The 14061-nt window shown below is 38.0% G+C and overlaps 1 protein-coding gene across 1 annotated transcript; it reads right to left on the reverse strand.

Annotated features, from left to right (window-relative positions):
• Positions 1-2024: 2024 nt before the first annotated feature.
• Positions 2025-13606, reverse strand: LOC103424710 (protein ARABIDILLO 1-like). Its single transcript, XM_008362809.4, has 12 exons — positions 11510-13606; positions 11154-11312; positions 10990-11070; positions 10735-10866; positions 10099-10226; positions 9215-9302; positions 8389-8483; positions 6068-6131; positions 3636-3811; positions 3142-3363; positions 2760-2844; positions 2025-2638 (listed from the first exon to the last, which is right to left on the reverse strand). Exons 1-12 carry the CDS (start codon positions 12854-12856, stop codon positions 2462-2464), a joined length of 2754 nt encoding a protein of 917 aa, XP_008361031.2. The 5' UTR covers positions 12857-13606; the 3' UTR covers positions 2025-2461.
• Positions 13607-14061: the final 455 nt, after the last annotated feature.

The following is a 14061-nucleotide window of genomic DNA, read 5'->3' on the forward strand; positions in this document are numbered from 1 at the left end:
AGAGCCTTAAAGTAGTGTAACGTGAAACTACATGCTTAGGGCTTCATTTTGATATAAAATTCGAAGAAAATGGTTGAGAAATGACGGAGAACAAGGAGATAAAAAAATCTCCAGTTTTCCAGCCACCAGAAAAACCAGTCCGGCGAGCCCGAGGTAGGAGATGTGCGTGGGGGGCGCGTGCAACTTCAAAAAAAATTTCTAAAAATTTCTCGACGTTTGTGACGTCGAGTAGGTCGATGTGGTATATTCATATACCCAATTTGAGCACCGTATGAGAAGTTATTACCAATTGTCGGTTATGTGCTTAAATTAACGTTTTTATAGTTGTTTCGCATATAGGTGACACCTATCCCGAGGACGAGCGCATCCAAGGACGTCACGGGGGTTACGACCCATTGACTTACCAGTGAGTGGGCAGTTTTGTTTTCCGTATATACCTATATACTATTGATTTTCCCAGAAATTGAATTTATATGAAAGTATGTCTTAAATGCCATGCATGCATATTGTGAATTGTATGAGTTGATATTGATGCATATATATATATATATATATATACAGGGAGCTTAAGGGGAGGGATCCCCATTTTTTCAAAAAAAATGGGGACACGCTCCCCACCGTTAGATTGACTTTAATGAAATTGTGTGGTTGAGATTAAAACACAGGCCATAGAATCTCAACCACAGGATTTCATTTAAGTCAAATCCAACGGTGGGGAGCGTGTCCCCATTTTTTTTAAAAAATGGGGATCCCTCCCCTTAAGCAATTCCTATATATATATATATATATATATATATATATATATATATATATATATATATGTGTGTGAATTGGTGCTGTGGAAGCACAGGTGAGTATCAGGTGAGTTTTATGTTATTCATGTGAATCATTGATGATGTGAATTGTGTTGAGAGCTCATAACCTACACCCTTGGTGTTAGTACTTATATTATTCACCGCACCGCACGCTCACCTTGGATCCAAGTAAGTGCATTTCGTACAGACCATGAGAGGGTTCCGACATGCTAGTCGTACAGATCACTAAAGGTGGTTCCGACTAGTAGGTGACCTTAGACTATGCGCGCAGATGATTGATGAGAGAAGCACTAGAGCGTATTCTCTTACACCTTTCTTATCGTACAGACTACTTTAGGTAGTTCCGATTTATGTGCAGAGTAGTGTCGTACATGTCACCGTGGTGACTCCGGCTGGGTTGGATATTGAGCTATGGAATTAACTGTACAGGACCAACTACAGGGTCTCCGGTTGATTCATTATGTCACCTATTTATTTTGATGCATCCATGTTCTATTTTTGACATTTATGGCATGGCATATTTCTAGATTTGTGATAGATTGATGATTTGAGATATATGAGGATTTATATACTATTATGTTATTTTCTGGGAAAGTATACAGGTTTTACAGTGAAGGGTTAGAAATGTTTTAAATGAAATGTTTGGAAAACTTTGGTTTTACTGACCCACTCAATTTTGTTTTGCGCCCCTCCAGGTTCTAGTTAGCAGTTGATGGCTCACGAGGTTTTCTTCGACGTTCTGATAGACTTCCTGCATGTAGGACTCACCTGCGGGTGTTGTAATTTAATTATAGTTCTACTTGACTGCACCTAGTATTTATGCTCTAAAATTGTGTACTGCACACTTTAACTCACTCTAGCATGCTAGTTGGATATTACTGCTAGTAGTTGATTTTTATTCCTTCGTATTTCTCATATCATTTGCTTCCGCATCGCACTTTTGGTTACGTCACACTCACGTGACGACCAGCACGTCTTGATTCTAGGATCAGGGTGTGTCAAATTCCCTCGATTAAAATAAATAAGAACGTAAAATTAGGAACGGATTGTCACACATACTCAAGAATTAAAATAGTGATGGTAGTTTATATTCAAAAAGAGAAATAATTTCCGCTCACCGTGTTCATTTTTGTCCCTTGCCAATCATAAGCAAGGGTGTGAAGTGGGAAAAGATGTGCAGAAATCACTTCCTATACAAACAATAGAACATAAACTCAACTAGTGAAATATTTCATCAACGTTGCCTCGACGAGTCTCAAACAGCTTTGATATATATCACTATAGAGAAACCATCATCACAAAGAATACGAACAAAAATTGAAAATGGTCAAGGTACAAGTTCTTAAATTCCCTCCTCCCCCCCCCCCCCCCCCCCCCCAATCTAAACCACCACCTTTTTTTTTTCCTCAAATGATTTGGTACAAAGGGGGTAAGCTACTTGAACCTAAATTAACCATCTTTTATGCCTAAGAAATGGGAAGAAGAAAAAAATGAAGATCAAACCCATTTGTTACAAGGAAGATTACAGATTGTGCGTCCTTGCGGTGCAATGTACTGTTGTCCATCGAAGCTTGTAACCGAGCATGAAATCAGCCTCCATCAACGATTCTAAAAAGAGATGTTTCTGCCGATGGATCACAGATAAATTAAAGTGATGGTTCTATTTGGTGATGCTCAAGATTCCGAAGCACAATCCTAGCAAAGATTTTGGCTTCAAGAGGGGCAGTCGCTGCAGCTGCTGCAGCCCGCAGCAGGCGTGCTGCTCCTCCACTCTGCATAAGACTGGCATGGTGCATAGCATGGCGGCCACCAGGAATGGTAAACTGCAGTTGAAAGAATAACTATATAAGGATTGTTCCCGATGAATAAATAATGGATATTAAAGTTGGCACTGAACCAAAGGAAAAGTGTTTCCCGCAGGGGGAGTCTAATATGCACATTTACCTGAAGAAGAGCAAATGCAGCACATGCCTTGAGAACAGATGATGTATTCCGTAGCATGGAAACAAATCTTCCAATTTCAGCCCCACTGATAGTACAAGGAAAAGTGAAATGTTCAGATGAAAAAAATCAAATTTAAAATTTCAGCCCCGTAGACAACAATTGTTAATTCAGATTATTACTTTAGTTGAATTAAGGAATGATCCCAAGTACTAGCAGAAGATATGACATGAATTACAGTTGGCTGGAGAAAAAGATTTTCATAAGAGACGAAATGCTGTACATTCCATTTAGTAGTTAGCTAACCATGATAGCATTGGCTTCACACAACTCAAATCAATTGCAGAGAGAGAGAGAGAGAGAGAGAGAGAGAGAGAGAGAGAACCTGCATCTCAGATGTCCTGCTTCTTGAATACGAGCACCTTCTGTTACTTGTGCCAACGCTGCAGGGGCTGCTGATACTGAAGCAGCAGCAAACGTTTGTGGATCAGAAAAAGTGTGGACAAAGGTCTCAATGTGCTTCAGAGCCATCCTTCTAGCGCCATCTAAGCTCACACTCTTTGAGATGCTTTCCGATGAAGTCCCTATCAACGCATACTCATCCATTCTGCGGAGCATTAAGTTATTAACAAACTTAACATATATATATAGCTTCTTATTACAAGCAATAGTACTATTCAAAGACTAAAGGGAGAAATGAGGGTTTTAACCCGGGACGCAGTGGGTTGAAAATGAGGGCACATAGAAGCATAAACCATCAGACTCACAAGGGCATTAAACCACATCACATACAGAACGGAATATCCCATGCATTTGACAGCATTTTGAAACAACAGAATGAGTATTACCCACACAGAAAACAGTTAGGCCTACAAGTACCTGCCATCAAACATGTATGCCAATGCCAATGCAGCCATGAAGCGAGCCATTTTTGACACTGATGAAGAACAAAGATGAACAAGTGCAGGGACACCTCCTTCCTCCACAATGCGGAGAGCATTGCCAGGGTTAAAAGCAAGATTCCACAGAGCACCAGCAGCTGTTTCATGGACATCCTGAAAGTTGAAAAAATCAAATCAAATCTTGTACCAATTATATGAGCGAAGAAAACTGAACAAAAGGATATTGTTGGGATATGAGCAGATATTTGTAAGTAAATGCACTGTACTCACTGATGCATACCCATGAAAGACTATAAAAAAGGTTGAATGACCTAAAGAGTATCCAATTAGAACATGAGTGAATTTATATGCAAGGCCATGAGAAACTATGCACTTAAAAAGATGTTACAGGTATTGACATACAAGTTCAAATATTGGATGACAGTTTTTGGACTTTTAATTACAAAAAGTTTCTTAGAATGAGAAACCATGCTGTTGTTCAACAAAAACAACAACAAAGCTTTATCCCACTAAGTGGGGTCGGATGTATGAATCTTAGAACGCCACTACTTCAAGTGCTCCATATCTTTTCTTAAAAAGTCTCTTTACTATTCTTCCTAGGTCTTCCTCTACCCTTTTGCCCTAAACCTCTATCTCATAATCGCATTTTCTAGGTCTTCTGTTCGCATGTCCTAACCACCTTAACTGATTTCTCTCATCTTATCTTCAATTGCGGCCACTCTTACTTTACCTCGGATATCCTCGTTCTTAATCATTCCCTTTCTCGTGTGCCCACACATCCAACAAAGCCTTCTCATATCCACTAATTTTTTGCACGTGGTGATACTTGACCACCCAAAATTCCGTGTCATAAAGCATTGCTAGCCTTATTGACATCCTATAAATTTTTCCCTTGAGCTTTAGTGGCATACAATGATCACACAACACATCGGATGCACTCTTCCATTTCACCCATCCAACTTGTATTCTATGGTTATGAGAACACTCTTTGGTACTTCTTGATCTCCAATCCTCACCGCTATATTCTTTGGACCCCCTTGTTCAACATCAATGTTTTAAAGAACTCGCCTAGGGCTCCCTTGACGCTGGGCGGTGAGGCAAACGCCTCTGTTTTGCTGGAGTAGGCGAAATGCTTCGCCGGAGGCTCGCCTCAAGGTGTCGCCTTGTCTGCCCCTGAATTTTTATTTTTTTTTATTTTTTTTTAAAACCATCCAAACACAAAACGACGCCGTATGGGTAAGGATTTTCAGTTTTAAACATCCTCTTCATACCATACCTTCGATCGCCTTTGTCTGCCTCTGCCTTCTTTGCCTTCTTGCTTCTTCTCCCGCGCGCCAGAAGCCCAGAACAGCGAACACAGCCGCCGCTTGGAGCAGCACCGTCGCCACGCCGCCATCACCCCACCACCATCACCCCAGCACCGTCAGCAATATCCCAAAGGTTAGGGTTTCTGAAATTCTGAAAAAGTTAGGGATTTAGTTTTCTGGGGAAGGTTTTCTGGGGAAGAGCTCTGCCTCTGCGTGCTGCCTTGTTTGTAGAAATGTTTGAACAGTTGGTATTAGATAGAAAACAGAAGGTGTAGATAAGGGGATAATAGTGGAAGGTGCTAGTAGGTCAGAAAGTGTAGAGGGGTTAATAGACAGAAAAGTATCTCTGTTTGTATTTTGATTTATATGAAGAGGATTTGGATGAATGATTGTTTTCTTTGTTTGTATTACCTTTTGAATGATGAATTTGGGTGATATTACCTTTAAATGATGAATTTAGATGATATTATCTTTTGAATGACTATGGATTTGAATGAATAATTGAGAATGGATGTTTATTTCACATAGTATTTTTTTTATACAATTATAGTATTATATATAAAACATATATATATAAAAAAAAAATTAATCCCGTAAGGCTTCGCCTCACGCCTAGGCCGGGCTTCGCCTCGGACGCCTCGCCCACGCCTCACGCTTTTAATACATTGTTCATCATCAAACATAAACCAAAACCAAACAGCTAATATGGGATGTAGAGGTCTTATCTTCAATTCCACAATTATTTGTTAACATTACCATACAGATTGTCAGCTATTATTTACTGAAAAACAGGGATACACGAAAATACTCAAACACTAATCATTTCAGACTTAACTTCAAAATGAATCATGGCTGTATCAGATTTCACTCCTATTTTTCTTTTTAGACAACAATTATGCCCAAAAATTGATTACAGAATTCCAGTGCCTAGGTCAATGCAGTGATCCGCAACATTGTAATAGTATTAAACCAATTTCTGAAACAATCTATGTGTATGACAGCTAATACCAAATTTATTTAAATAATAGTGCTTGATTTTCTCTTACTGACCATGGAACATGGAACATTTTGAATAATAATTGAATAATAAAGGAATACTTACTGCAGCTTCAGAGCGTGCCAACGCAATCAAAGGCACAACACCTCCTTCCCGTCCAATGGCAATGCTAACAACCAACAAAAGGTGATAAAATCAATAACGACAGCATGAAACAAAAAATCATCTCAATACTCATTCAAAGAACATGGGAGTATTCTAGATAGAAGAGTATGATAGATTTCAAGAAATAACAATGCGACCGGAGAAAAAGGAAATCTTGCAGATCACCAGTCATTTGATCGGTTCATAATATGCATAAACTGATTGATATTCTTTAAAAGCACAGAATTGATTAATTTTGGAAGTTGCATCCTAAATAATCGTAGAGATTATTGGACTAACATTCCAGCGTAAAAATTAGGGAATTGTTATTGGCACTCCAAAAATCTAATTGTGCACTTTTCATAAGAGTATTTTCTTTCTAAATGCAGAAAGTTTGGAGTGCACAATTAGATTTTTGGAGTGCCAATAATAGTTACCAAAACTTATTCCACAAAAACCATGACAAACAAGTAAAATAATTGTAGGCATTGACTATATAATTTTATAACTTTAGGTTGAAAAGTTTTGTACCTTTATGCGCAAGCGGAAGCGAATTCTAACAAAAGTACCAAATATCAACATCGTAGGCGAAAGCTAAAAACAAACAATTTCAAAAAAACACGAGATCTATGTGGTTCGGCGTAAAGCCTACATCCACGGGCAAAGCACAGCGAGAAATTTCACTAAACAAACCGAGATTACGTAAGAGTTTTTAACTCTCACAAATGGAGTGGTGTCTCCCAAATTGCTCTCTAACCCTCAAACTCACAAATTGACTCTCACCAAATTTTCCAAACGAATGAGCCATGAATTTGCCACACACTCATGACTCCAAACGGTGACCTCCACCCAAAACCAAAATAGAGAAAAGCTCTCTAAACCATGATGAGGCACACTAAATAAACTTACCCTAAGGTTCTATTTATAGTGCATAGGACTTAGATTACAATGAGAATCCTAATCCTAATTGGAAGTAAATCCAAATCCTAATCAAACAGGTAATTAACAAATCTCTCCAGCAAGCAAGGAATCCAACCAAGAAGTCGAATCCAAACCCAAATAGGACACCAAAAAGAAATAGGTAACACAAACCTAATTTCTTCATCATCGTAATTTTGCGCCGTAAATCACAACAATTAAGTACTTTAGCTGGAATCTGCTTCTGAGAACAGGAAGACTTCAATATTTTGCCCACAGATTTGCTACTTCCTTGTGATTTTCATGTAAATTACAGTTCAATCTTATCAACCAAGGAAATAAGGAGAAATTCCATTGTTAAAACGTCTTAAGAAGTTAAGGTGGAAAGTCCTTTTTATTAGAAGTTGCACACAAAATGAACAGAAATATCAAATATCTAATAACAAAGTTACCCTATGGTTAGAAATAAAAGAACAGCGAAAAACATGTAAAACTTTCTAAACCTAACCCAATCCTATTTTATGACCCAGTATTACACTCACAAACTCAGACACCTTAAATATAAGAATCGCACTATATAGCACAATGTCCATACCAGAGCCGTGACTTAACAGGAATTTCCGCAAACAAGTCATGGAATGTCTTTGAATCTTTAAGAAATGAAAAGGGGAAAATGCAATGCCATGCAACACAATTAAGCTGGAAAATGCAAACGTGAAGGTTTATGAAATGAAAGGGGAAAAAAGAACAAAACATGAAACAAAGTAATTGCATGCCCATGAAATATAAAATATAGCTTTGTCTATAATAGGTTATCAGTTAATTAAACATATTTAAGATTTGGCAGAGCAGGAAATTACGATAGATGCCAATATGTCATTGTACAACTAATATATATTCTCCAGAAATGACTTCTAATTGATCACCCAGTGTCTGGCTACAATTGTAACCACATAAAAAAATTATTAAAATTACATTGATAGAACAGGAACTTGCTGAATCTTAGTCTTTACTACATAAAATCTGTAGTTTATATGATATTCAAACTCGTAAAAATTCTATCATATATAAACAGATAAGAATCTCAAACCACCCATGCATCTTTTTCTTCTTTTATTTCCTTCCTTTTTCTTTTATGATAAGCATAACTTGTTTTGCATCAGAATTTTAACTTATCGTCATTATCTAGTCAAATCAATAAGAAACCTGACTGCGACCAGGTATTCCATAAGGTTTACTTCCATAAACTAAAACAAAGAATGAACGATATCTCCAACAAGACATACATCATCAGTCCAAACTATTTGACTCATATTAGTTTGAACTAGCTTAATTTTGGTGTGTCATCAAGAGCAAGCATATACCTATTGGCTTCTGATACCGACAATCCCCAAAGAGCACCAGCAGCCCTTTCTTGAAGACCTGGGGAGGCATTTGAGCAGCCTTGTGCGAGAGCAACCTACATACCCAATGAGGTAGGTTAAACATACAGTGCAACTTTATCGCGTACAATTATAAAATCTATTTTAGCAAGTGGGAACACTAAAGCTTAAAAAGAACAACAATGTTAAAGTATCACTATTACAGCTCAAATGATAAACTGTAAGAATGTTCTAATACTTTTAAACAATAAAAATTTCCATACTCAACACAACATCCACATTATTTTTTTCTTCACAAAACAGGCAGAAGCAAAAGGACCCATATTATACTTTCGAATTCAAATTGTAACAAAGAAAATTAAAAAAAAAAAAAAAAAAAAACTAAAACTAACAGTACAAAAAAAAATATTTATGTTAGAAGGTTTTTTCCGTTCCTCAACTTCAATATGTGTGAGTCCGATATCGAAATGCCATTAAAATCATGACCAAAAATCTTGATGAAGATATGAAATGGTTCTCATAAAAGGAAGCTTCGAAACCATCTGTTTCTATTAATTTGCTTTGATTTTTTTGTAGATCCAGACAAGTAGCAAGTTTTGGTCACCCTAAAATGTGATATAGCATTTGATAAAAACTTTTTTCATAATAGTGTAGCAATTATTACAGGGTAATAAATAGTAAATAAAATGTCCAACTCCAAGCAATACTTATACAAAAACACTTTCTTTATTTTAGGGATTTGAATGAGAAGCTAACATGGATTCTGTTGACATCATAGGGTTGTGATTATTCAAGGTAAATATCATACCAAGGCCTCAACGCCGCCGGCTGCAGCAATTGCTTCTCGATTTCTGTCATCAAATGATAGATTCCACAATGCACCAGCCGCCTCTTGCCTGTTCAAAGTAAAATAAGGTATAGTTTTACATTGGTTGTATAGACAGAAGTTGATAATCAACAACTTTTTTCTTTTCTTTTTTTTTTGTTTTTTTTTTTTTTGAGAAGAAACAATGATAACCAACAACTAATGAGTGAACTAGAATTCCAATAAGTCTTTTATGCAATTACCTCAGCTTTAAGACAGCAATATTTTAATTAGTCTGGACAGAATTAGAGCATCTAACCCAAACGGTCATGAGTTGACGAGGGCCAATACATTTATATTGAAACACAAGGCTTCCAGATGTGGGTTATAATCTCAACGTGCACCCTCAGTGTGGCACCAACAGTGTAGATAACTTATATTGGGTTCCCCCACTCTGATACCATGCAAAAGTTACGGCATCCAACTCAAAACGAATGGTCATGAGTGAAACGGCCCTTCACATTGCATAAAGTAATGCAATGCTTTGCATTCCTGAAGTGAGATATACTCTCAACAAGCTTAAAGCTTAAGAACCACACCCATCAATGAACATTCCTAAACAACTGAAAATTTCTTATCACTTTTAATTCCATAAGCGAGATTCTGTTTCATTTTTATTGTGGTGATTGGTGAAGGGGAAAGAGGCGGTGGAAGTATCTTGTTCCTTTGATGCACATATAAAATAAAAATTATTTAAAGAATAAAAAGTTTGCTTGAAAGAAAATATATGTAGATGACAAAATAATATCAGACTGATAGAAAACTTTTAATCAAGACTCAAGAATTGCTTAAAGAATAATGCAAAGAGAGGATCCAGAGTAAACTACCTGACACCTTCATGAGGAGATTGTGTAAGCTGAACAAGAGCATCAAGAGCACCTGCCTCTTGTCCAACTGCTGCATTGTTACTATTACTGTCTCCATGAGCAGCCAAATTTGCCAAGGCACGGGCAGCCTGGTATAAGAAGTACATTAAATAATTTGCAAAAAAGAAATACACAATGAACACATACAAGTGCATATAAGAGAGAGAGAGAGAATCAGAGAACCAATGAAAGATGCACAACTGACCCACTAGAAAAGCCACTAGAAGAACCAGATACAATATAGAATAAGGAAAACTTCTCAACAATTTAATGCTACACTGTGTGCCATAAATTGGCACTTAGATACAGTGGTACACCATATGAACCTAAGACCTAGGCAGGATTTGCAGAACCATCACAAACAGTGTGAAATTTTCTATAAAGAAAGGACACACCAATCACCACAAGCTGAATCTTGATGTGGTGGGTGTCAAGATCAAAACCACAAACATCAAAACCAGCTTTTAAGATTTCTTGGAACTAAGCTTTTTCTAAAGTTTCAACCATCTGTAGCCATAGGAAAAGTTGTACACTTGAAGTGTGTTTTTGTTCAGTTGTCAGGTAGAGCTTAACAATAGCAACAAAAAGTTTTATTACCTGCTCTTGCACCCCCTCAAACTTGCAGTTACGAGCAAGCATCACTAAAGCATGCACACCACCTGCCAATGCAACCTCTGTGCTACACTTGTCATCAGCAGCCAAATTTGCTAGTGCACCAGCCGCCCGTTCCTGAAATGAGACGTGGAAAGCAAGGCACAACTTAAACCACCATGCCACAGCAACCCCAAGTGTATTGCATAACACATAAGCATCATACGTAAAGAGAAAAATACATGAAAAAAGGTAATGTACCAGAACTCCATCACCACCAGATGACCATTTAAAAATAAGATCAACTAGGGCTTTCACTCCACCGGCCTCAGCAATGGCACCCTGACCAGAAAAACCTTATTAATTACAAGTGAAATTTTAGGGCATATGTAGGTGATAAGACAATAGATAGTAGACTATCAGACCTTGTGCTCTTCTCCAACAGAAAGATTCCATAGTCCTCCAGCCGCCTCTTCAGCAACCAGCCTGTTCATAGACCTTGCCAAACCAGCGAGAATATTGATCCCCCCTTCCTCAGCAACAGCTTTAGCAACATTGGCATTCACAGACAAGTTTGCTATAGCCTATTCAAGTAATGAACATGAAAAGGAACTAGTCAGCCTAATTCCACATCTATATGCACGATAATCATGAATCTGTGTATCACCAAATAACCAATTCCTACACTATAGACCATATAGTACAACAATTAGTCAAAATGGCAGATAGTCATAATAGCACGAGAAAATATATATGTATATATATATATATACACACATACCTTTGCAGCCTCGGATTGGAGCCCTTCTCGCCAAGATTTTGCTAGGTTTAAGAGAAGACGTATGCCCCCATCTCGCATAACAGCTTCAGCCCTCCCACAATCTATGCTAGCATTTTCATCATCAATAACAACAAAAGTTGCAAGTCCTGTAGCTGCCCTTTCTTGAACATCCTCTTGTGAGCTCTGCATTAAATTGAGCAACAAAGATGCACCTTGCTTGAGCCAAAAAACATCTAAACCTTGTTGATTGCTCTCAGCAATCCGCAAAAGAGAATGAGAGAGAATCCATTCAATCCAAGTCATAATGTCGTTCAAGTTTTTATCCTTCTTTGAATTCCTCCAATCCAGAAGCACGTTCTTTCCTTTCTTCATAATGTCGACTAATAAAAACGCTATTTCTTTCATAATATCTGTAAAAAGGGCAAGTAACATTTTATTTTTATATTTACGAGGAGCAAAGTTGCTGTCTTCTTCAAGCACGGGACAATTTAAGGCACATAAAACCTTCAAGCTGTGTGATGATGATAACAACCGTGAAACAGCAGCAGAACCAATATCAGTTCTTGAAACATCTAACCCAATCAAGTTAGGCAACTTATGCCAAAGATGTGAAACCACGCCCCATTTCATGGTGGAGGTCCCAGCAACAGAGAGGAAACAAACTGAAAAAACATTTCCCAGTGCCATCTCATCAATGTTCAGACAGTCTATGAACCCGATATCAGTCAAATTTGGACAATGCTTAGATAAAGCATTAATAGCATCAGCTTGCACATCCCTAATTCCGGAAAGTCGAAGCTTTTTCAATTTAGGACAGCAAAGAGCTATTGCTTTTATAGCATCACTGCTGATCCTTTCACAGAAATCTGGCCCAAGCTGGAGGCTTTCAAGTGACTCATGCCGAGCCACGATCACAGATAGGGTAGCATCAGTTATTTTTCTACAGTAATCACCACTTATTTCACTTAAATTCTTTGCCCGGAGATGCAATATTGCATCAGCAGATTCTGCCCCGCGAAACCTAAGCTTCTGAAGATTTACACATCTTGAAGCAAGTGAAGATGCCATGGTATCATTGCATTTGTGTGCACGAAGATCCAAAGAGGTCCACAAACACGGCGAAATTCCAAGAACCCTCCATGTCTTGCAAGTTGATGATAAGCTTGCCCGGTCACGATAATTCAAACACGAAAACAACTGAATGACAGTATCATCTGGCAAACCAGTCCAATCAACAAGCCCATTTTGCATTGGATATGAAACTTCATCTTCAATTTCTGGATAACTAGGCAAAACCACCTTCTCCTTCCCCTTCCTAGCCACCTTCCGCCGGACCCTACGACTCATATCTTAATCAATATACAGATGACCCAGAAACCGATAGTCCAAAACCATTCAACTTCACAATACCCAAATCTTATTACCACTGAAGAACAACGCACAGACCCATAAACATGTAACCTTTAAGCTCAAATCCCAAGTTCTAGAACCAGTAAAAAGGAACACAACAAACCCAAAAACCAAAACTGTTCCACCTCAAAAACCCTAATGCCCAGACAAAGAAACGAATTGTATATATACCAAAGAGAATTAAAGGTTCACAATATACAGCAATCAAAGTCTACCGATTTCAAATACCCAATTGAATCCGGCATCCGAAATGCAACACAGAGGAGGAAATTACTCGTTATTTTCAAACCTGCGAGCTGATGCTATTTGGGTTTGTCAGGACACCCTAAAATCTTCAAGCTTTCGCAAGTAAATCAAGCGCCTGTAACAGATTGTGTTGCAGGAAGCTGCAAATCGATGAGGGAGTGATGGGGGAGAGAGAGGAGACAAAGCTTAAGGAAGGGTTGGAGAGAATTCAGGTGTGTTTTGACGAAAGAGGAGGGGAGCAAAAAAGCCAAACCCTCAGAGAAACTAGGCTTTTTGTTCTTGGTTTGTGCACCAAATTAGAGAGAGAGAGAGGGAGAGGGAGAGAGAGAGAGAGAGAGATGTGTTGTGTGGAGATATGGGGATAAAAGGAGAAGAAATACAGCATTGAGGTGTGAGGAGCCAGAGAAGAAGAATGGTGGTGAAAACTACATAAGCTAGCTCATCAAGGAGCATCAAAAATCTTCATTATATAGTCTGCATATTTTTGGTGGTTTTGGCAAAACAAAACAATTTTTGGTTTATTTAATTGTTGGGCTATTAATAATTGTATAAAGCTTGTACTTCACATCTTGTATTTCTTACTGGAAAAATCCAAAATCTTATATTCAATTACTATATGCAATACTAAAATATGTGATTTTTTTTTTATAGAAAAAGAAAACATTATAGCGAAAAACCTCTTACACAGCCAGCACTAATACAGTCAAATTGAAAAGCTAAGTGAACATCCACAGGGAGACAAGCATCCCAAATACAAAGATTCGAACTATTAAGACCAATAGATGCCAAAGCATCCGCTATGAAGTTTGTCTCCCTGAAGATGTGGCTATCTAATGTCCTAAAAGTTGTTGGCACACCACCTGATGTCCTCAATAATAGGTTTTAGGTTCCAGGGC

This window comes from Malus domestica, chromosome 02 (assembly GCF_042453785.1).
Source record: "Malus domestica chromosome 02, GDT2T_hap1".
Taxonomy (NCBI): Eukaryota; Viridiplantae; Streptophyta; class Magnoliopsida; order Rosales; family Rosaceae; genus Malus; species Malus domestica.

What these genes read in the sequence shown, in the direction of transcription:
- LOC103424710 (XM_008362809.4), bottom strand. Translation starts at nt 12,856, where the DNA reads ATGAGTCGTAGGGTCCGGCGGAAGGTGGCTAGGAAGGGGAAGGAGAAG. An exon ending in TTGAGGGGGTGCAAGAGCAG is followed by an intron (nt 10,227 to 10,734) that starts GTAATAAAACTT and finishes TTCTTATACCAG; the next exon opens with GCTGCCCGTGCCTTGGCAAA. An exon ending in GCAGGACATCTGAGATGCAG is followed by an intron (nt 2,845 to 3,141) that starts GTTCTCTCTCTC and finishes TTGTACTATCAG; the next exon opens with TGGGGCTGAAATTGGAAGAT.